The 23,414-nt window shown below is 42.4% G+C and overlaps 1 protein-coding gene across 13 annotated transcripts in view; it reads right to left on the bottom strand.

Annotated features, from left to right (window-relative positions):
• RIMS1 (regulating synaptic membrane exocytosis 1) overlaps positions 1-23,414 on the bottom strand; it is a 599,631-nt gene that overhangs the window by 216,584 nt on the left and 359,633 nt on the right. The window contains exon 1 of one of the 13 annotated variants that reach the window (XM_018058844.1): positions 6,095-6,269. The exons of 11 other annotated variants lie outside the window; for them this stretch is intronic. In XM_018058844.1, coding sequence (XP_017914333.1) covers positions 6,095-6,149 — 55 coding nt within the window. In that variant the 5' untranslated portion in view covers positions 6,150-6,269. Of the gene's footprint in view, positions 1-6,094; positions 6,270-23,414 lie in introns of those variants that run through there. One more of the 13 variants, XM_018058843.1, reaches the window with a different exon arrangement.

The following is a 23,414-nucleotide window of genomic DNA, read 5'->3' as shown; positions in this document are numbered from 1 at the left end:
CTGCATCAGCCCCACACCACTGCGGCAGGCCCCTGTGACTCCCGCCCCTCCTGGGGGCAGTCTGCCAGCAGGGGCCCTCAGGACACCGCGGACTCCTCAGGGCCTGTTTGGCAAAAGACTTACAGGGGAGCTAAGAGATCTATCAGTTTAAAAGAGCTGTAAGCTGCCTTTCAGAAAAGCCTCAGTTGCCAAAATGCTGGGAAGGGAGGACTCAAAGAGCTCCATGGCCCCCTTTACTCAGAAGATTGTATACCTTTAAAAACTTCACAGTGGGGTCTTCTTCTGCACAGACAGCACTATCAGACGATCTGAGCACCTGAACACTGTGACACTACCCCTACTAAGACGAGCAGCAGTCTTCCCCACACTGGCATATGGAAACAGGGGCCAGGGGGCCGCTCCATCATCTGAGGACACATACCCAAATCTCAGACTCAAAGCACTGCCTGGCCCTCCCCCTCCTTTCTGACTTGGCTCCCCGGTCCTCTTATCCTAGCAGGTTTTCCTTCAAACCACAGCTTAACATCACACAGGAACTCAGGCATTTCCATAACACGCTCCACAATCAGGGCCATCAGTCACAGGAAACCCAGCCTCAGCAACCTCTGTTTAAATGCTTCAAAAGAGCAATCTATATATAAACGCACTCCTTTGTATTTTTAAGAAGATTAAGGTATGAGGCCTTCTGATTTCAGTAAAATTCAGTAAACAAAGAAAACAGTTGTCTTGGGTCAGTAAGAAAAGGAAAACATGTACTTTCTGAATTAATTGTATATTATACATATATCAAGTTGAGAGTTAAATACTAAATCATAGACAACTAAATGCAAGCTTCAGATATTCACTGGAAGCATGAAACATGAAAATAACCTCATACAATACAACTAGATGATTACCATTGCATTCCAAAATGATGTTAATAAAATATCTGTGCAATTTCCCTGGTCAAATTCCTTATTCTCTCCTGATAGACTCTAGATAAAGCATTTTATTTTTTTTAATTGAAGGATAATTGCTTTACAGAATTTTGCTGTTCTCTGTCAAACCTCAACATGAGTCAGCCATAGGAATACACATATCCGCTCCCTCTTGAACCTCCCTCCCATCTCCCTCCCCATACCACCCCTCTAGGTTGATACAGAGCCCCTGTTTGAGTTTCCTGAGTCATATCTTACTGTTTTGGATGATAATGAAACAAATATCCCATTCATTTTACACTTATGCGTAAGATTCATATTAGAGCTTGGTTTACCTGTTCCTGAGTGCAATGTACGAAGGAGTAGAAGCTGCAGAAACACAGCCAACGTAACAGCAGCACTGGAGGGGTTAAAGAGCGGCTGCTGGCATCAGACCACTAAACTCTAGCTAGCAATGGCAGCGAATCCCCAACACAGTCAGAAATCGACTGAAATGCAAAAGAAATGCTAAACAGCATCCCCTGTGGTCCTTGCATTCTAAATCAACAACAAAAGAAAAAATCCTGCAGTGTCCAACATTACAGAGTGGTGACACTAAACAAGGCCAGAAGTGCCGCTGTCATCCAAACAGATCTCCGCAGTGTACAGATTCTCATTGATTACCGCATTACCGATCCAAAGTGCTCTGTGCTAGCTACAGAGAACCCTGCTGTAGCAACCACTGAAGCCCTGGCAAGTCTGTGATTAACCGTTTCCAGAACCAACGCACAGAAGATGCTACCTTCCTGTAGGCAGAGACCTGAAACGCTGTGGTCCCTTCAAGCCAGCACTGGATAGAAGTCCCAGGCAGAGGCTTGAAAAGCCCCTCCTCTTATCCCTCTTGTGACATTTCAGAGAGACATTCATGGACTCAGATGACAAAAGCAAGCAGACCCCTGCCAGTCAGTAGACCCCAGGACACTCACCTGAGATGATCTGATCCCATTCTCAGTCTCGGGCTGTGGTCCTGCCAAGCTCTGTAAACCCCATCACTTCCTCTGCAGGCTCCCTACCTGGGACTTTACTCAGCCCAGGGACGACTGGCAGGAGGAGACGTCAGCCAGGAGCTCATGAGTGACCAGGAACAGGACACAGAGCTTCCTCCAGCTGTGCTGGACAGACGCCCAGCCTGCCGCTCACCGGGCTCATCTCCAGGGGGCAAAAGGACAACCCAAATTGGTGTATCTGAGAGCTCGGGAGATGGGGTGGGCTCTCAGCTTCAATATTTTTAAAGATGCAGGCCTCTGACGACTGTGGGATCACATTTCATGGCCCACTAGACTTCCCCCCCTGAGACAGAGTCACCCTCCTCTCACCAGATTTCCTACATTTCTTGACCCCGCCCTGGCCCATGTATAACAGAACAGCAATGATCACAACGAAACTTTGAAATGTTTTCAAATGATGTCACTCCTCCAAAGTCATGTTTATTGTGGCCTATCAATCAATTTCCAGAAACAACAAACTTCTCTAATCTAATCTAAGGGAAAATCATTGGAAAATTGGCACCTACTGCTTTTAGTTTGCTTTAGAAAATGAAATGATCAAATGACATAATGGCAGAATTAAGACCCAGGTTTGATTTATCTAAACTAAGTACACTGTGCTTAAAGTATAGATACTGGTCAAAAATAACTATCAGCAAAGGAAAAAATTATACTGAACTATGGATCATCTCCTTTTGCCTGGAAAATCCCATGGACAGAGGAGCCTGGTAGGCTGCAGTCCATGGGGGTCGCAAAGAGTCGGATACAACTGAGCATCTTCATTTTCACTTTTCACTTTCATGCATTGGAGAAGGAAATGGCAACCCACTCCAGTGTTCTTGCCTGGAGAATCCCAGGGACGGGGAGCCTCGTGGGCTGCTGTCCATGGGGTCACACAGAGTCAGACACAACTGAAGCAACTCAGCAGCAGCAGCAGCATGGATCATCTCATCGTTACCAAGGCAAGTGCAAAATACCAGATTGAAACAAACTTGACTAACCTGAACATTCTCCTCCTAAAACAAACAAATGAAAACAAGTTTTTGGTCTGTACCTAGAATATTTATTTTTTCCTTTACCCCATACTTCGAAATACGCTTTAATAAACTGCTACTGCTACTGCTAAGTCACTTCAGTCGTGTCCGACTCTGTGTGACCCCATAGACGGCAGCCCACCAGGCTCCCCCGTCCTGGGGATTCTCCAGGCAAGAACACTGGAGTGGGTTGCCATTTCCTTCTCCAATGCATGAAAGTGAAAAGTGAAAGTGTGTTTGCGACCCCATGGACTGCAGCCTACCAGCCTCCCCCGTCCATGGATTTTCCAGGCAAGAGTACTGGAGTGGGTGCCATTGCCTTCTCCATTAATAAACTGGCTCGAATCAAAAATCAGCCACATGGTTGCTAGTTGAAAAGAGAAAAGGAAATACACATTAGTTGAGTGAGCCTGTGCCAAATATTGTGCTAAATAAGCATGTGCATTGTTTTTAATTCATGCATTTTTCACAGGCATATGGCAAAGTTGATATTACTTACCCCATATTATAGATGAGGCTCAAGAAGCCAGCAAACTTGCCCTAGGTCACATGGCTCATGACTAGCAGAGCTGGGATTGGAACTTGGCCTCATCTAACTAGGAGGCCCAGCTTTTCATGAACCCGGTACATAGACGCTGCGGAGATTATTTTTGTAGATCACCTTGAAGTCCTCTCAGGTTTTGTCAAAGTGCTAGGGATTTGGTGTGGAAACTGGTGAGGCAGGAGGGCTGACAGTCGTCTACCTCTGTGTCCCACATTAGGAGCCAGGGAATATTCTCCAGACCAGCCTATGGGGCAACACGTGCTCTGCCATACAGACACACCAGCATCCGGGTCTAGAGATGGAGGTGCTGGCCCTACAGGTGCACTGGTGAGAACCAGGAGAAGAACAGTCACACCCTCAGTGACCAATGCCCTCGCCCCCAGCTGGGCCTGGCAGCGTGGATTCTGACTGTGGGGAAGTGAAAGAGGCTGTGGATATGGGGACTTCCGGTGGTTACTGGCTGGTCCAGCGGTTAAGACTCTATGCTTCCTATGCAGGGGGCATGGGTCCCACTCCTGGTCCAGGAACTAAGATCCTACATGCCCTAGCGCATGGCCAAAAAGAAGGAGTCTATGGATCTGAAAACATTTTTCTGTACTAATGTTTTCTGTGGCTATCATCATACCTCAGACTTCCCTGGTGGCTCAGACGGTAAAGCGTCTCTTTCCAATGCAGGAGACCCGGGTTTGACCCCCGGGTTGGGAAGATCCCCTGGAGAAGGAAATGGCAACCCACTCTAGTACTCTCGCCTGGAAAATCCCATGGACAGACGAGCCTGGTAGGCTACAGTACATGGGGTTGAAAAGAGTCCGACACGACTATTTCTTTTCCATATTTCTCTTCTTCTATTTCTTTTTTTTTTTTTCCCTTCCCATTTGGCACCTGGAATGGGCTTGTTTCAAATGATAACATCATTTGAATGCTACTCATCTAATACCTATCCCTCATTTCATCTTAGAAACTTATGTTAATTTGATGTAATTATCTTGAGTTCCCTACATGGAAACAAATTGCTATTTCTAACCAAAGATGCTTGATAAACCAAGTAAAGTCTCTGAAATGGTACATACAGCTTCCCTAATTATAGAACCCAAATACAAAGTTGAGTTTTAAGAGTGGCTAAGGTTGACCTTATTTTAAAAGACCCTTTCTCCTGTGTCCAGGTACTATTTACTCTGACATCCCATGAACAGTAAGGTGAAGGATGTCTTTCATGGAGGCCACTGTCCACATGTAAATAGGAGGAAAAAATCCTACTTCCATCTGTCAATTCAGAAATGTACATTAACAATATTTACTCACTGAAAATATTTCTACCACTTTGTCTATCTGAGCCACGTGCACCCCTCTCTGGGGCTATGCGTCTCACAGCATCCTACTCAGCTGTGGGCCACAATCGCCCCAAAGACCAGCTAATTTGTCTTTGTCATTGCTATTCAGCAGCCTAGTCATGTTCGACTCTTTGCAACCCCATGGCCTGTAGCGTGCCAGACTTCCCTGTCCCTCATCAACTCCCTGAGTCTTGACCAAGTTCATGCCCATTGCAACAGTGATACCATGCAGCCATCACATCCTGTCTCTTAGGAGAAGACACATAAGACCTAACACCAACCACGATGCTGAGCTTGCTTCACATACACCACTGACTGCTTGTTTTGTGGTCAGCGTCATGGCTTGTGTTTGTGAAAAGCTCCAGCTGTTTCACAAGCATTCAGAATCCATTCTTTGGATAAAGTGACACAAACTTCGCATTTGGCAGTAAGATCATCCACAGCATTTTTCTGTATTCCATGTCTTCGATCTTTTTTGCAAGAGAGAAATAGAGATACAGGCATAGAAAACCAGCCTATGGACACCAACTGGGAGATTGGTATTGATGCACACACACTGCTGATCATATGTACAAAGTGGGCAACTCATGAGATCCTACTGTATAGCACAGAGAAGTCGACTCAGTCCTCTGTGGGGACCTAAATGGGAAGGAAAGCCAAAACAGAAGGGATATATGTATACATGCAGCTGGCTCACTTTTCTGTACAGCAGAAACTAACACAGCAGTGTAAACCAGCTATACTCCGATAAAATTAATTTAAAAATTCCCATTTGGGGACTGATTCCCTACCAGTAATGACTCCAACTTCTCAAGTCTTTCTCATTCTTTAAATGCCTGATAGCAAAGCACAGAATACATGGACTACAAACAAGACTCATGCACAATTAAACAGCTAGCTATTGCTTTCTCTTCAGAAAACACTGACATTCTAATATTTACCTCTTTCTTGACTTAGCCATTACTCAAGAAAATACAATCACAAATATGATTAACCACCCTATAACCTTTAGGGCTATCTTATGAGTCTCATCATGTCTTTTCAAAGAAAAACACAGATGATCAAGTTGAAAGCTGGAAACTGCTCTATTGAGAAAATGGAACAAAATCATGTTCCACCTGATGCACGCTGTTAATATTTGCATGGGAGGTAGATACAGTGTGAGCATTAAATACAGACTTGCATCCGACTGGACAAAACAATGACGTGGGATCCCCGAGCCCCAGACTCTGGTCAGGCTTACCAGCACCTGCTCTCCAGGCTTCCACGCTCCCCTCTTTGGGGTTGACCGCCCTCATATCTTCCCACCCTTCTGAAGACACAGGTGTCCCGGGGGCACACGTGATAGCAGCTCCTTGGAGAAGTCCAGCCTGGCTCTGAAACAAGCTCAAGATCTCATCCAAGCAGCGTACACGGTGTCTCCTCCGGCCCTCCAGTCAGGCCACTGAGCTACCTGGAGGTCAGGAGCAGCAGCAGACGGATCCCAGGGATGCTGCTATGAGTGGGAGAAAGTCGCTCTACACACCTAACTCAGGTCATCACAGGCACTGCCTGGACAGGACGCTGCACGTGAGCCTCGGTGGCCTGGTGGCCTGGAGCCTGGTAGCATTTACTGAGCAGAAACATATTGGCGTCTCTGCTGGGTTTTAACCAGATCCACAGGATTCAGGAAATAAGCTCTCAGCCAGATGACACTCTGCTCCAAGACCTTCCTTCTGTTTACCTACCCCCCAGTCATTCTAACTAGTGTCCTTTAGCCTGCTGTGTGCTCATTTGTAGAGGGCGCTAAATAAAGGCTTTTTATGACAACCACATGGCCAGTCGCCCATAGGATGACTCCTTAAAGCTCCAGTCTTCTGCTTCAGTGTAGGGACATTAAAGCTAGGTCAATGAGAAGGTTCCTTGGTATTAGAGCTCTGGCTTGTGAAGAAAAACAGTTTTGTTTCCTGAAGAAACATTTGAAATTAGGCTATCTTTTATACATATTATATATTCTTTATATAATATTTTTCTCCTATTACATAAACTTTTACAGGTAGATTCCTTCTTCCTATTGCTGTATTTTCTCAGCAGAGGCAAGTACTTTAAATACACACACACACACACACACACACACACACACACGGCTCTGGGATTCTTTCCTACTACCTGTGACATGATGTAACATTTCTAGACTATAAAGAGCTGTATCTTCTTTTAAATAAAATGCAAACTCCAACTTTATGGGAACAAAAAGGAATTAGGGAATTATATTTTCCTCTACTAACTAAAACAACAGATATGTATAACTTTAAGAATATACTATTGTGCAGGTGATCATTACTTTTTGGATTTTAATATAAATAACATAAATTGTAAAAATGATGTATATGCAGATATCTCATACTTCCCAAAACATGTCCAAGGGTTTTATTTTTAATGTGATCCTTTTAAAAGTCTTTATGGAATTTGTTATAATATTGCTTCTGTTTCATGTTTTGGTGTTTTGGCCTCAATGCATGTGGGATCGACTAGGAATGGAATCCACACTCCTTGCATTGGAAGCCCAAGTATTGACTGCTGGACTGCCAGGGGAATCCCTCCACGGGTTTTAAAACAAATCTGAAAAGGGACCAGAATAGAGTGCATTATAAGGGAATCAACAGCTTATAGAAACAGATATGGAGTAAACATCCAGACTAGTGTCTCCTGGAAACTAAACTCTTATATTACCAACCGAATATTTCTATTTAACCAAGCTTTTAGTTTCCAAATTAAACTTTAGTACTAATACAACAGCTGGAAAATAGAGATAAAAATTATTACAGTCAAATGCCAGTACTGCTAATGTTGAAATATTAATCACATAACAATACCCTGGGAACTAGAAGTTTGTTTGTTTTCCCTCCACAGTCCTGGCAATTAAAACAAAACAAAATCTGATTTTAAATCACAAATCTCTTACTAGTGCACACTGAAGTAATAATCAGTTGGACACGACTGAGAGACTTCACTATCACTTTGCACTTTCATGCATTGGGGAAGGAAATGGCAACCCACTCCAGTGTTCTTGCCTGGAGAATCCCAGGGACGGGGGAGCCCGGCAGGCTGCCGTCTATGGGGTCGCACAGAGTCGCACACGACTGAAGCGACTTAGCGGCAGCAGCGGCAGCATTGAATCTCTATGTTCTATATAACCGCAGAACATTAGGAAATAGCACTGAAATACTGTCTAGCAATGATTTGTGTGTGCATGCTCAGTCCTGTCCCACTCTCTTTGACTGCAGGGACTGTAGCCAGCCAGGCTCCTCTGTCCATGAAGCTTTCCATGCGAAAATACCAGAGTGGGTTGCCATTTCCTACTCCAAGGGGATCTTCCTGATCCAGGGATCAAAGCCGCAGCTCTTGGATCTCCTGCATTGGCAGGTGGATTCTTTATCCCTGTGCCACAGCAAGGTCCTGCACAGTAGATTTATCCATTATTCCTCAGCTGACTCATCTGCACAATGTCCTTTGCTGCTCACAACCATATCTCAGAGAAAAACAAGGTATACCTCCACATAGACAAATAAACTGAGCAATTATAGACAATGACATTATAAGGTAGATTGCAAACACCTGATGGGATACAAGCAAAGCATCTACTTTTCCAAGAGGTTGCAGACTAGAGACAGACCAGGTAGAAATAACTCATTCTGTGAGCCACATGTGTATTCTTTTAATGCATTGATGTAATAATATAAATAATTCATTTTTTTTCCAGGTTGAGAACTTCATTCACACTTGCCTTTCCTGAGTCATAAGGCTGCAGCCTTTCTTGTATCAGGATTTATAGTTTTTCTACAAGGATTTGTTGGATACTAGAAGAACTCTGTCTATAAATCATCTAGCTTGAGAAAGTTTCAAAGGTCAAAAACACTCAAAGAATGTGATGCTATTAAGGACCTCTGGATCCCAGATCACTTTGAAATTCTGAAATACAGGTATGGGAATTACTCTTTCCAAGTTGTACTGATGAAACCATTTTCCATGAAATGAACACAGACCCCTGAGGACCCTCCCTGTCCTCTGTCTCACAGTGTGTGTGTGAAAGGGATCTTTCAGGAAGAACTGGTCACCCACCCAGCTTTCCCTGGTCTGTGCTCTTCAAGCTCGGGATCTTAAGGCTCCCAGATCACATTCCATACATCTACCTGGTATAGAATAAAGGGTATCAGAATAGCAAATAGCCCAACACATCAGATAGTGACAGGATATGAGCCAGGGCTGGTTGCAAAATTCCAGTGAGAATCTCTTTAGGGAGACTAGGGGAAAGACAACTCAGTTATGAAAGGTAGAGAAAGAAAGAAAAGGCTGTTCTGGAAAGTGACCACTTTGTAAGCCCAACTCTCCGCATGGAATATTCCTCTGATACACACCCTCTGACGCGTCCCACACATCTCCTAGAGGAGGCCTAGCAAAGCAGAACAATTGGAAATTAAGTGCTAATGTCACTGGCGGCAACATTCCCTGCTGGCTTGGTGGTAAAGAGCCCACTTGCCGACGCAGGAGCCACAGGAGACACACGTTCAATCCCTGGATCAGGAAGGTCCCCAGGAGGATGAAATGGCAACCCAATGCCCTATTCTCGCCTGGAAAAGCCCAAGGACAAAGGAGCCAGGCAGGCTACAGTCCATGGGGTCGCAGAGCTGGACACGGCTGAGCATGCGTGCATTGCACTGCGAATGAACCTGGAGATGATCAAACTAAGCAAAGTCATTCAGATGGAGAAAGACAAAGACCTTATGGTATCATGTACATGTGGAATCTAAATATCATACAAGTGAACTTATGTATGAAACAGTTACAGACTCACATAGGGAATAGGCTTGTGGTTGCCAAGGGGTATAGGGGGATGAGGGAGGGAAAGATTGAAAGATCTGGATTAGCAGTTCAAATTATTATGCATAGGATGAATAAACAAAGTCCTACTAGACAGCACAGGGAACTATATCCCATCTTCTGGGATAAACCATAATGGAAAAGAATAGAAAAAAGAACACGTGTGTGTGTATACATATATGTACATATAACTGAGTCACTTGGCTGTACAGCAGAAATGAACACAACATTGTAAATCAACTATGCTTCAATAAAATAAATTAATGAAATAAAACAGAATAAAATTGAGGGCTTTTCACGGTGCTGAGATACTTTAAAGGACAGTCAGAAGTTGAACATTTCAGCCTAAAGTCTGGCATGAATGCTTTAGTCATTACTGCCCTGTTCTGTAAAACAGAAAACATGTCAAAAGAAAAAGAAACCCAAATGATAAAGCCAAAATATTGATTCTCTGAGGGCCACTTCATAGCGCTTTTCTGTTCTTCAGAACATTGTTGTCATTGTTTTTATTTAAGTCAAGTCCGACTCTTTGCAACTCCGGGGACCATAGCCTGCCAGGTTCCTCTGTCCATGGAGTTTCCGAGGCAAGAATACTGGAGCGGGTTGTCATTTCCTTCTCCAAGGGATCTTCTGGATCCAGGGATCAAACCTGTATCTCCTCCTTGGCAGATAAATTCTTTACCACTGAGCCACAAGGGAAGCCCATTCTTCAGAACATAGGTCACTGATTATAAAGAAATGGAAGGCTTCTGAGCTTGAAGCTTTCTCTGATCAAGGGCCAAAGGAAATGTTAATTTCTTGCCTTGAGATTAAATCACAATGTATGCAATAAAAATTCAGTCTACAAAATCCACCTTAGGAACAGAAAGAGATTTCAAGTTCTTACAAGAGACACATTGTGTTTTGTTTTTCTCCTCCCAGTATTCAGATAGAAACAAGGTTTCTCATTTATCCAAACTATGTGAAATTTAATATTAATTTTCTTTTCATTGTGGGGGAAGCTCTCTGAGGGTCATATTCTCACACAGAGACGCCAGTTCCAATCACCTGCCTCTTGCAGGGACCACTGCTCCTCACAGCCCCAGGTTGCTTAAGGCCCCAGACATCACCTGTCTTAACCAACTAGAGGCATTACTGAAGCATCATCCCACATCCTTATGTAGATGGTTTTCTCATTTCACTTCTGCCATTTAGAGGTTTCTCTTTTACGCAAACTCAGTGATGCATTTTTAAATAAATATTTTCTACATCCACCATTTATAGGTTTTTGCCAGTGGAAGTTTGCTCTTAGTTTCTTTAGCTTAGGCAGACTTGTAACTATAAACTGGAAATTGTTTCCAGGGGTGTGCTGCTCGGCTTTATCACCTGAATATGATGGCAGTTTGAAATCTAATGGGTAAGCTCAAGATATATTATATTTATTTGTCTTTCAGTTCAGTTCAGTTCAGCTCAGTCACGTCTGACTCTTTGCAACCCCATGAACCGCAGCACGCCAGGCCTCCCTGTCCATCACCAACTCCCGGAGTTCACTCAAACTCACTTTCATCGAGTCAGTGATGCCATCCAGCAGGACTACAATTGAAGTGGGGTAAATAATATGATATCTTTTCCTACTGACTTGTGGCCCAAATACCTAGCTTCCTACAGCAGTGGACACGAGTTATTTCTCCATAAAGAAAACAACTCATTCAAAGGGCTTAGTAGAAATGTTAGAAATGATAAGATTTCAAACAGCAGGTTACTAAGGAAATCACATTGTCAAGGAGAGGTGGAAGACTGCTTACATGATGTGCAAGCTAATTAATTAAACAGTGTAAAAGCCTACGGCTTTACTTCATCATTTCTCAGCTCCATTTACCTGTCTATTTATTTTTGTCCTAATTGCTGTCCCTTTTCTGCTTTTGTTAAAGACTTTTTCAAATCTTTCTAGGAATTAAGCAAAACATACCAGAACCAATGATTTCCCAGAACAGGAGGTCCCTAAGTCCCACCTCAATTGCATTTGCAACCAAATCACACTGAGGCCAGTCTTTCCCCTGCTCTTCCGCCATGACTGAAGGGCCACAGCGTTTCTGGTTTGCTTAGTCCTTCCACACTTGGTTCAAATAAATCTTAAAATGATATATGTGCTTCAGGTCAAGAGAAAACATGCTTATGTTCCCCACTTCTGTGCCATGAATGTAATAAAAATATTTATTCCAAAAAATAGTACTTTTTACTATCTCTTCAAAAGAGAAAAAGCCTGTACTGTACACCCAGTTGGGTGTCCTGCAAGAAATGATAACAAGCTACTCCTAGACTCTCACTGGAAGGATGATTATAGGATAAGCTCTGACAAGAAGAAAAATGAAAGCAGTAAAGAAAAGAGATGTAAAAGGTAATAACGAACATGAAATCAGGTAAAACATATTAAAGACATTGGCAAATCTAAGTAAGTCTTAATTATAAAAATAGTAACACCTACTTATACGAATGGGGGAAGGCAATCTGGACCTATTCTAGACAGTAACATAAACAATAGGGAAAGCAGTAAATTTTAGAGGAAAGTTAAAATATGTTAAAGTCATCTTTCATAGAGTTAGTGATTTTAGATTTCACTGAAAAATTATGAAATTAAGCATTGCATTGAGTTCAGGTTAGCATTAAGACTACCACAGGAATGTATTAATATAATGCCTTCAGCTTGAAAATAAGTGAAAAAGCGCATGAAACAACCTTGTCAATATTACAGAAGGCATGAAGAAAAAAATCAAGAAAAATCAAGGCATCAAGAAAAAAATCTGGTAAACAGAAAACCCAAAAGAAGTTAATATGAAGGAAGTTTATGGTAGGAGTTTAAACATACAAAGAATACAAAAAGAAAAATAAAGAATGCGTGCTGTTTTATCATCCAGATATAAGTAGATACAATACTTTGATCTTTCAGTTTTCTTTACACATATTCTGCAAACATTCTTTTTCAAAAACATACCATATAGTATGTATACAACTAGCATTACCTTTCTCTCAATAATCACAAACGTATTTTATGTTGTAAATATAAGAATATACAACATTAACTTTTATTGCAATACAGTATTCCTTTAACCAGAGCTTCTTAATTTGAAAACTGAGCTGGCTTTCAATTCCTGTATTATAAAGTGTTGTAATAAGAAGTATTTATCCATATTCATCATAAATGCTTTACTCTGCCAAGATGCTCTTTGGGATGCAATAACATCTTATATACCTAATGTCCCTTCATTCCTTGGATCAGGTAGTACTGTTTTTAGTGCAAGAAATCCATGTATGAGTGCACCTGTGCAGTACAAACCTGTGTTGTTTCAGGGCCGACTCTACCTGGGTCAGGGCTCCAAAGTACACCTGGAAAAGCCAACTCTGTTGTGTCCCGTAAACATTAGCAGAGTCATTATGTTGTTTTTTCCAGCCAAATTATTCCCCATATAAATAAGCAACTTTTTTTAATGGGAAGTTTGTGTGATACAAAATAACATTTTTTCATGGAAGAATCAGCACTTCATAATTAGGAAGGGTCAAGTCTGAGATTTGGAAAGGTCACTGAAGGCTCTGTGACCATAACCTTGACCTCACAATGGACTCACCAAAGAGATGCTAAGAAAATCAGATGCTTGGGCCTCAGTCCGGAACCATCAGATCAGGAGCTCTGGGCTTGGGACCTGAACATTGGTACCTTTTTTTGTGAAGCTCCTCAAGTGATTATAATGTACTCTGAACCAATCCTACAGTTCTCAATTCAGCTACATGCTTGAATAAAATAAACTGGGGCCCAGCTCCACACTGAACTAATCAGAATCTCTTCGTGATGCCTCAACCTTTTTTAACTGAAGCATAGTTGATTTATAATGTTGTGTCAATTTCTGCTGGACTGCCAATTGATTCAGTTAAACAAATATACACTCTTTTTTAAATATTCTTTTCCATGATGCTTTATCCCAGGAGACTGGATACAGTTCTCAGTGCTATACAATAGGACTTTGCTATTCATGCATCTCATATATACTAGCTTGCATCCACTGACCCCAAACTCCCAGTCCACCCCTGCCCCTACCCCACCCCCCCAGCAACCACAAAACTGTTCTCTATGTCTGTGAGTCTTGTCTCTGTTTTGTAGTTGCCATTCTTTAGATCCCACATAAGAGTGACAGCATACGTTGTTGCTGTTCAGTCGCTAAGTCATGTCCAACTCTTTGAGACCCCATTAACTGCAGCATGCCAGGCTTCCCTGTCCATCACCAACTCCCGGAGTTTGCTCAAACCCATGTCCAGTGAGTCAGTGATGCCCTCCAACCATCTCATCCTCTGCTACCCTCTTCTCCTCCTGCCTTCAATCTTTCCCAGCATCAGGGGATGCTTTTCCAGTGAGTTGGTTGTTCACATCTGGTGGCCAAAGTATTGGAGTTTCACCTTCAACCATATGACATCACATGACATCTGTCGTTTCCTTTCTGACTTATTTTATGTAGTATGATAACCTCTATGCTCCCCTAGGAGGTTCTAAAGAGTACCCAGGAATGAGGATCACTGGCACACTCTATCCCTCTAATTCTATTGCCCAAGGTAACCTAGTCCTTCAAACTAGGATCTAAACTGTTCCCTCAATCACTGGCCTCTGGGCTGTTTCCTTTCACAGGTCTGGAAGTCTCCTGCTTCCTTCTGTGCGTGTGTCTCCACATTTCTCATTGCTCAGGCCCACCTCTCTGACTTAAATGCCACATTGATTCTTTCCACAAAATTCTACTGCAGCTCTGACATGAAGCCCTGGCATCCCAGCTTTCCTTCTGATTCTTGTTAACGTTTACTGTCTCTGCATCCTCTTTGGTGTCACAGAAATAGAAACACGTATTGAGCACTTGCTGTGTACCATCATCTCATTTAATGTTTACAACAACTCCGTGGAACATGTACAGTTAATTACTCCACAAGTTCCAAACACGATGCACTTGAGCCTTACAGAGGTTAAGAAACATGCCCAATGGGTTTAGTCTCTGGCAGTCCCTCAAACTGCCTGTTTCTTCCTGATTGTGGATGGCAATCCTCTTTAAAAAGTAACTACCCTGTGATATTCCTGATCATCTTATCCTTTTCACAAATGGAAACCAATGGAGTCAAGCTCCAGACATGAGTGTTTATTTACTGTGTGTGGATACAAACACATGGAGGCTGTGGTCTCTTTCGTCCTGAGAATGCAATTAGTATGGACTGGATTGTGTTCCTGCCAAAATTCATATGTTGAAGCCCTTACCCCAACTCCCTGAGGGTGTAACCATATCTGCGGATAGCATCTTTAAAGAGATAATCAGTTTGAAAGAACCTCATTGGGATGTTCCCTAATCCAAAATGCACAGTGTCCTCATAAGGAGAGGAAACATGGATGCTCACAGAGAGGAAAGACAAAGCAGAGATTCAGAGAGAGGGACGCTCCTCACAGGCCGAGGACAGAGGTCTGTTCACAGACCCCAGAAGGGCCGACCCTGCCGACACTCAGGCGCTGCAGTCACGGCCTCCAGACTGGGAGAAGCAAACTTCTCTTGTTCAGATTACCCAGGCTGTTGAGAAAGTCAATTCCTGGGCAGACTGACAAGAAGTCCAGGGGTCCCCAAGGAGGGAGGGGTCTGGAATTCTCAAGGAGGAGGAAAGGACAAACATTTTTTTTCCCCCTCTACATTCCTTAGGATTATATAACAATAATGTATCCTGCTTGAGGACAGTTTCTGGAAAAAACCTTCTGGCTAATCCTATTATCTTAAAACATAAATTATGGGAGTGAGTCTAGTAAGGTTTTTACAACATCCAGATATTCTTTGGATTCACTGTAATAACTAATTAAAAGTATATAACTCCATTGATAACAATAGTGAGGGGGCACGCTTTCTGCCCTCTTCTGAAGTCTATGTCAGAAGTTTTCTCTATCTCTTTTATACTTTAATAAAACTTTATTACACAAAAAGCTCTGAGCGATCAAGACTCATCTCTGGCCCCAGACTGAATTATTCTCCTCTGGAGGCCAAGAATCCCGGTATCTTTCATGGTTCAGCAACAACCTTTCATTTTGGGGACCCCTGGACTTCTTATCAACCTGCCTAGGAATGGACTCTCTCACTGTGGCATCATGATACAGCAGCTTAAGAAACTGAAATATATTACCTCGGACACACCAGCGTCAGAAGACTTCATCAGAATTAAAATTAATCTGGCCCTTGGTGTAGAACTGGAGCTTTTAAGAAGACCCAAGTATAAAAGTCCAACTCAGGAAGAATACCAAGGCTCTCAGAGAAGACGGCTACAGAAAGTAACCATTCAATGCAGATCGGCAGTGCCAGGTGGATGCCCATAAAGTATGAGTAAGAATGACATGCAAGGTAACACCTAGATTTCCAATCTGGCACCTGGCACCAGGAAGTCAGTATCAGTAATCCAGTTTCTAGTTCCTACAGGGGGATTCGTTAGGGCCAAGCGTTAGTTCCAAAGGGACTCCAACAAAAAGCTGGACACGACTGAGCAACTAACACCTTCACTTTCACTTTTCACAAAGATCCAGGGATGGGAGTCTAATAATGAAAACCAGGTACCATCCTGGGGCCTGGTCTCAGGAATATGTTAGAAACCAGATTTCTAGGGCTGGGCCTTGACTGAGCACAGAACAGTGCTGGTCCCCAGAAGTCTGGCTAGAGCTGGGACCAGTGTGCATTCTACCTCTTCTTGCTGCAAACGGAAAAATGGTGCCGGGGCAGGGCAACTGACAGTGCCCACGACGTCCACTTCTCTGTTCAACAGTGTGTGAAAGGGGAGGCTTTCTCTTTGTTTATTTGCTTCCCAAGTCTCTCCCAGGTTCTGATGCTCTGTTATTCTGTGAAACTGAACCCCAAATAAGGACAACCTTTTCATTCACTGGACAAAATGGGTCACAAACACTGCAGTATGATTCTGCATTTTTGAAAGGATATTGAAGTAACAACCTAGGACATAAAATAGATGCACTGAAATTTTCAATATCAACTCTCCTTCTAAATGCATTCTGAAGCACAGATAGTTTCTCTTAAAACGTCCTTCAATCATACACCCAAACATTCCTTTTTAAAAACTGTCAGCATACGTGTCAAATTTGTACTTGATTAGTTTTGAAAATGAGATGTAAACAAGATTTTAATTGAGTTTCTCCTGATTCTAGAATAGAAATCTCCTTCAGATGTAGCTAAATGAGTAGTATTTCTAGCCATGGATTAATTTGGGGAAAATATTATTGGATATAATCAGGTTAGATTTATAGACGTAATTTCTTTTCTTTTTATAGAATTTCTTTTAAGTCAGAGCTCCTGCTTTAGAATCAAGGAGATTTTCCAGTCCTTTATATATTATGGAGAAACTGTAATTCTGAAAAACTCAGCTCCTCACCATGATGTTTCCCAAAATGTTCTTATCCCATTGTCTTAGAAATTAGGAATTAGCACATTAGCTCTGACAACCCCCAACATGCATGGACACTATTACCTATATCCACTCAGTCTCTAAGATTTAAATTACATGGATGATTAAAACAGTCAAGGTCATTTTATACCCACTGTAAGAAGAAATTAGTTCTCAGACTTTCTCGAAGGAATCTAAACTGAAGCACCTAACACTCTAAACGCTGGCTCTTCCAATAGCTGCAAGGGAGAATTAAATTCCTCTTCCCCACAGAAACAGTAGGAATCAGTGAAAGATTAATGTATGAAAGGTCAAAGAGAAGCAAAGGCTATCAGGGTTCTATGTGGATCAACCGCTGATAGATGGTGGGTAAAATTATGAGAGGGCCCAGAAGACACCAAAACTGATCCCTCACAACTTATCAAGGGGAAGTTAAATAGCAATTTTCTGTTTTCCTATTTTAGTGGATATCAAGTGAACCTGTGCACATGATGAAAATTAAAGACTTCTGAGGCAGCTACAATAACTCATTTATCCTCATGGCCCTTCTGCCCACACTGTCGACTCCATTACCCAACCTATTTCAAAATGATCACTTTCTTATTTCTGCTAATGGAGAGCACTCTAATGTTTAAATAACTTTGCTCTATCCACTAACCACTCTATTTAGGATATTCTCTATTGATTTCTAATTTTATGACATCATATTAAAAACGAATGAAAGAAGAGACTTTATTAAGCTTACTGTGATACTGATACCCTTTTGCTTTCAAAGCCAATAGATTTATTTCTATATATATATTTGTATACTTAAGTTGTCTTAACTCCCTATTTCTTGGCCTAAAATTTGAGCAGGATGTTGAACATTTTAGATAAGAATATTCATCAGTTCGGTTCAGTCGCTCAGTCGTGTCCGACTCTTTGTGACCCCATGAACTGCAGCACACCAGGCCTCCCTGTCCATCACCAACTCCCAGAGTTTACCCAAATTCATGTCTATTGAGTCTGTAATGCCAGCCAACCATCTCATCCTCTGTCGTCCCCTTCTCCTCCTGCCCACAATCTTTCCCAATATCAGGGTCTTTTCCAGTGAGTCAATTCTTCACATCAGATGGCCAAATTATTGGGAGTTTCAGTTTCAGCATGGTCCTTCCAATGAATATTCAGCACTGATTTCCTTTAAGATTCACTGGTTGGATCTCCTTGCAGTCCAAGGGACGGTCAAGAGTCTTCTCCAACACCACAGTTCAAAAGCATCAATTCCTCAGTGCTCAGTGCACTTTGTGGTCCAACTCCCACATCCATACATGACACTGGAATAACCACTGGAATAAGCACACCTTTGACTAGATGGACCTCTGTCAGTAGAGCGATGTCTCTGCTTTTTAATATGCTGTCCAGATTGGTCATAGCTTTTCCTCCAAGAAGCAAGCACCTTCTAATTTCATGGCTGCATCACCATCTGCAGTGATTGCGGAGCCCAAAAAATAGTCTGACACTTTCCATCATTTCCCCTTCTATTCGCCATGAGTGGGACTGGATGCCATGATCATAGTGCTCTGAATGTTGAGTTTTAAACCAGCTTTCTCACTCTCCTCTTTCACTTTCATCAAGAGGCTCTTCAGTTCCTCTTTGCTTTCTGCCATAAGGGTGGTGTCATCTGCATATCTGAGGTGATTGATATTTCTCCTGGCAATCTTGATTCCAGCTTGTGCTCCATTCGGTCTGGCATGTTGCATGATGTACTCTGCATGTAAGTTAGATAAGCAAGTTGACAATATGCAGCCCTGATGTACTGGTTTCCCAGTTTGGAACCACTCCATTGCTCCATGACCGGTTCTAATTGTTGCTTATTGACCTGCATACAGATTTCTCAGGAGGCAGGTAAGATAGTTTGCTATTCCCATCTCTTGAAGAATTTCCCACAGTTTGTTGTGATCCACACAGTCAAAGGCTTTAGCATAGTCAGTGAAGCTGTAGTACATGATTTTCTGGAATTCTCTTGCTTTTTGGATGATCCAGCGGATGCTGGCAGTGTGATCTCTGGTTCCTCTACCTTTGCTAAATCCAGCTTGAACATCTAGACGTTCACAGTTCATGTACTGTTGAAGCCTGGCTTAGAGAATTTTGAGCATTACTTTGCTAGTGTGTGAGCTGAGTGCAATTGTGCGGTATTTTGAACATTCTTTGGCATTGCTTTTCTTTGGGATTGGAATGAAAACTGATCTTTCGCATTCCTGTGGACACTGCTAAGTTTCCCAAATTTTCTGGCATATTAAGTGCAGCATTTTAACAGCATCATCTTTTAGAGATGATAATTAAAGAATATTCATATGCTTATCTCTATCTCTCTGTTCTCCAAATAATTTGTTCCCCATATCTGTCAGTTTTTCCTTTATTTTAACATGGAGATAATATTTATCTTCAACTGTGTAAAACAAAGAGACCAAAATAAGTATACATATATTCAATGCAGAAAGGGGTTTATTCTAAAAACTGAAAACCAGTAACCGGCATTGAACTGTGGTGCTAGAGACTCTTGAGAGTCCTTTGGACAGCAAGGAGGTCAACCCAGTCAGTCCTAAAGGAAATCAACCCTGAATATTCATTGAAAGGACTGTTGCTGAAGCTGACGCTCCAATACTTTGGCCACATGATGCAAAGAGCTGACTCACTGGAAAACGCCCTGATGCTAGGAAAGATTGAAGGCAGGAGGAAAAGCAGGGGCAGGCGACAGATAATGAGACAATTGGAGGACATCACTGACTCAACGCACATGAGTTTGACCAAAATCCTGGAGACAGTGGAAGACGTGGAAGTCTGGCATGCTGCAGTCCACGGGGGTTGCAAAGAGTCAGATATGACTTAGTGACTGAACAACAAAACTGGCATTTACCATATTATCACATGTGAATACTTCAGGACCAAGTGAAAACCAGTAACAGGCAGATGTTAAATTTCCTATTCTACAGATGAACTTTCAGGCTTCCTGTTCACTTAGAGGAAAGATTACCTAGGTTAACAGTCAAATAGTCTATATCAATTACTAAAATAATGCCATATTCTTGATTGCTTCGTGTTTGGACCATGATTTTCCTTAACAGTTTCCCCCCGCCCCCCATCAAGTTTTAACTGTTCCTCTTTATTGTTGAGAAAGACAGCCTTTCTTTACCACATTAATAATATCAAGCAACTGACTAGTCATTGGATACGTCTTGGAATCCATGGCATCCTTCTCAAAAAGATATTCTTTGTGGAGCTTCCGATATATGATCTCTAGTGTCCTTCGTGGATTTCTCTGCATTGGATTCCTCGGTCAGCTCCACTGTTTCTTCTCTCTCATTTGTCCCACTTTCATGATTATTCTCAGTTTTCTTGAGTACATACAAATTTAGACAATTTTCTCAGAAGGAGACTGCAAAGTAGAATTTCTGAAAATGGGAGCTGATTGATAATTTAGCTGTAACTAGGATGGGTTTCACTTCAAACTTTGAAGGCGCTGGTCATTTGTAGTCTAGAATCCATTACTGATGAGAAATGTAAAGTCAGTGTAACTCCTATTTTACATATAACCTCCTATTTTACATATAACCTTTATTCTTTAACCTCCAGAATTGTATAGATTTTTCCCTTTTCCCTTAGCATGGTGTTGAATTTCCTCTTTCTTTCATGACTGATCTCTGGAGCCATCTCCTGGGCATCTCCAAGGTTGTAACAGGCTTTCTGTATGGCTGCTTCTTTCTGGACCCAAAATAATATTTACAGATTTAATGTCAGCTTTTATTTTAAGGTCTGAGATCAAGATATCTAACTTCCTGTTCAGAAGAATTAATCCATGTTTGCAGGTAAGAGTTTAATCTTGTGTCCAGTTGAACAGTCTTGTATTTTGTCCAACTATGTCTTCCAAGCACTTCAGAGCAATGGATTTGCACACTCAGAGCTTTCTCTTTGAGTTTTGTTAATAATAGTATCAGTAAATAAAGTTAATTATTTATTAATTTTTTTAATATAAAAATATTTTGCATGGAACATCCATAGGTTTGGGCAGGGACACTGCCCCGGGGGTGAGCGCTGGGAAATTCAGGCTGTTCTGAACTCCATTAAGATGTGTAGCATTTTTTTCCATTTGCTTTTGGAGCATACCTCTGCTTTGGAGCTATCCCTTACTTCTAGGGTCCACATGTCCCCTTATTTATGCTCGTATCTCACAGCCATTGGTGTGGCCTCGTGCAACATTCGGTTTCAGGCGGACACTTGTGGCAGGTACCACGCAGGTGTGATCAGTGGCGCTGCTCCTGCGGACACTGATGCTGTCTCTGACATCTGGGAAGGATGGCGCCTGTGAACTGGCCCCTTCCCCGCACAGGGAATGAGGCGTTGGCTTGGTGGGACCTGGTGGGAAGGTGGAGGCCCCAGAACGCAGAGCACCTTCTCTAGGACCTCCGGCTTTGCTGAGGCAGCTCACTGGATTGCCTCTTGATTTTTCCTGGGAATTAGATGCAGGGCTGCTCCTGCTGGGTGGCAGGGGGGTAGAGGAGGAGGAAACGGTAGGAAGAATGAAGAGTGTGCTGCAGGGGCTCTGTCAACAAACACTGGGTATGTCTGTGATCAGAAGCTCCGCTTCCCACTCCCAACTTTGCTGACTCTCAGGTCTGAGTCTGAAGTTGCTTCAAGGGACTGCACGGCTGGAAGGCCCCCCTCTGCCCTGACCCTTCTCGCCTCCTTGGCAAGCTCCTCTGTCCCAAGGCAGGCTGCTTGCCTCTTTACACCATCTATTCACAGTCTGCTTCCTCTCCTCTTCACTGATGTTGGGCCTGATGGGGTAGGAAAAATAAACACCTACATTTGCTCAGACATTAAAAGAGAAAGTCCTTTTGGGGTTTAGCATATACATACTGCTGCTGCTGCTGCTGCTTCAGTTGTGTCCAACTCTGTGCGACCCCACAGATGGCAGCCTACTAGGTTCCTCTGTCTCTGGGATTCTCCAGGCAAGAATACTGGAGTGGGTTGCCATTTCCTTCTCCAGTGCATGAAAGTGAAAAGCGAAAGTGAAGTCGCTCAGTCATGCCCGACTCTTAGTGACCCCATGGACTGCAGCGCACCAGGCTCCTCCGTCCATGGGATTTTCACAGGCAAGAGAACTGGAGTGGGGTGCCACTGCCTTCTCCGATATACATACTACTAGATATTAAATAGATAATCAACAAGGACCTACTGTATAGCACAGGAAACTCTAGTCAATATCTTGTAATAATCTAAACTTTGCTATACACCTGAAACTAACACCACAGTGTAAATCAACTGTACGCCAATATAAAACAAAATTTAAATAAAAAATAGAGAAGTCTTTCCAAGTAGTAATTATTTAAAGGTTTCAGTTTTTAACATCAGTAGTCAAATTCTTACCACAGAACCTGACTTGACTTTGGAGTGTCTTGGAGACTTTATAGAGAGAACAGATTCATTAGATATATTGTTGTTCAGTTGCTAAGTCATGTCCAGCTCTTTGCGATCCCATGGATTGCAGCACATCAGGCTTCCCTGTCCTTCACTATCCCCCAGAGTTTGGTCAAACTCATGTCCACTGAGTCGATGATGCCATCCAACCATCTCTGTCACCCCCTTCTCTTCCTACCCTCAATCTTTCTCAGCATCAGGGTCTTTTCCAAAGAGACATATTTTCACATCGGGTGGCAAAATTATTGAGCTTCAGCTTCAGCATCAGTCCTTCTAATGAATATATCCTCTCTATTAAGTCCTCAGTAACAGTTCTCTTGGTTGCCCAGAAAAGTGTCACAGGAGCAAAAACCATGACTGGCCCCTGTACATAGATACATGTATCTATGTACATGTCGGTATTATTCAATCACTGTACCTCTAAAACCTAGCACAATGTGCCTAGAATTCAGCAGATTCTTGCAGATACCTTGCTTAATATCATGTAAATAATGTAATACTTATGTAATATCACACAGAAATTAATACATGACTGAATGGTGACCACCTTCTTTAGTTGAAAACCCTCTTAAAATTATAGGAAGAAGCACCAGGAGCATCAAAAGAATATAAAATACCTTCTGTGCTCTCAAGAAACGGAAGTAAATCAACTTCCGTGTAGAATTAAAAGTACTATGTAAGCAACAGGCAATGTACTGCTGGAGCCCAAACAGGTGACTCCTAACAGTTTTAGCTTAATGACTAACGGATGATACTAAGCACTACATGAATTAGTTACATCTAAATAATTTAGTACCTCATAGTTGCAAAGCTTCCCAATG

This window comes from Capra hircus, chromosome 14, assembly GCF_001704415.2.
Source record: "Capra hircus breed San Clemente chromosome 14, ASM170441v1, whole genome shotgun sequence".
In the NCBI taxonomy this organism is placed as follows: Eukaryota; Metazoa; Chordata; class Mammalia; order Artiodactyla; family Bovidae; genus Capra; species Capra hircus.
The sequence above is the reverse complement of the archived record's forward strand: the minus strand, read 5'-3'. Positions and strand labels throughout refer to the sequence as shown.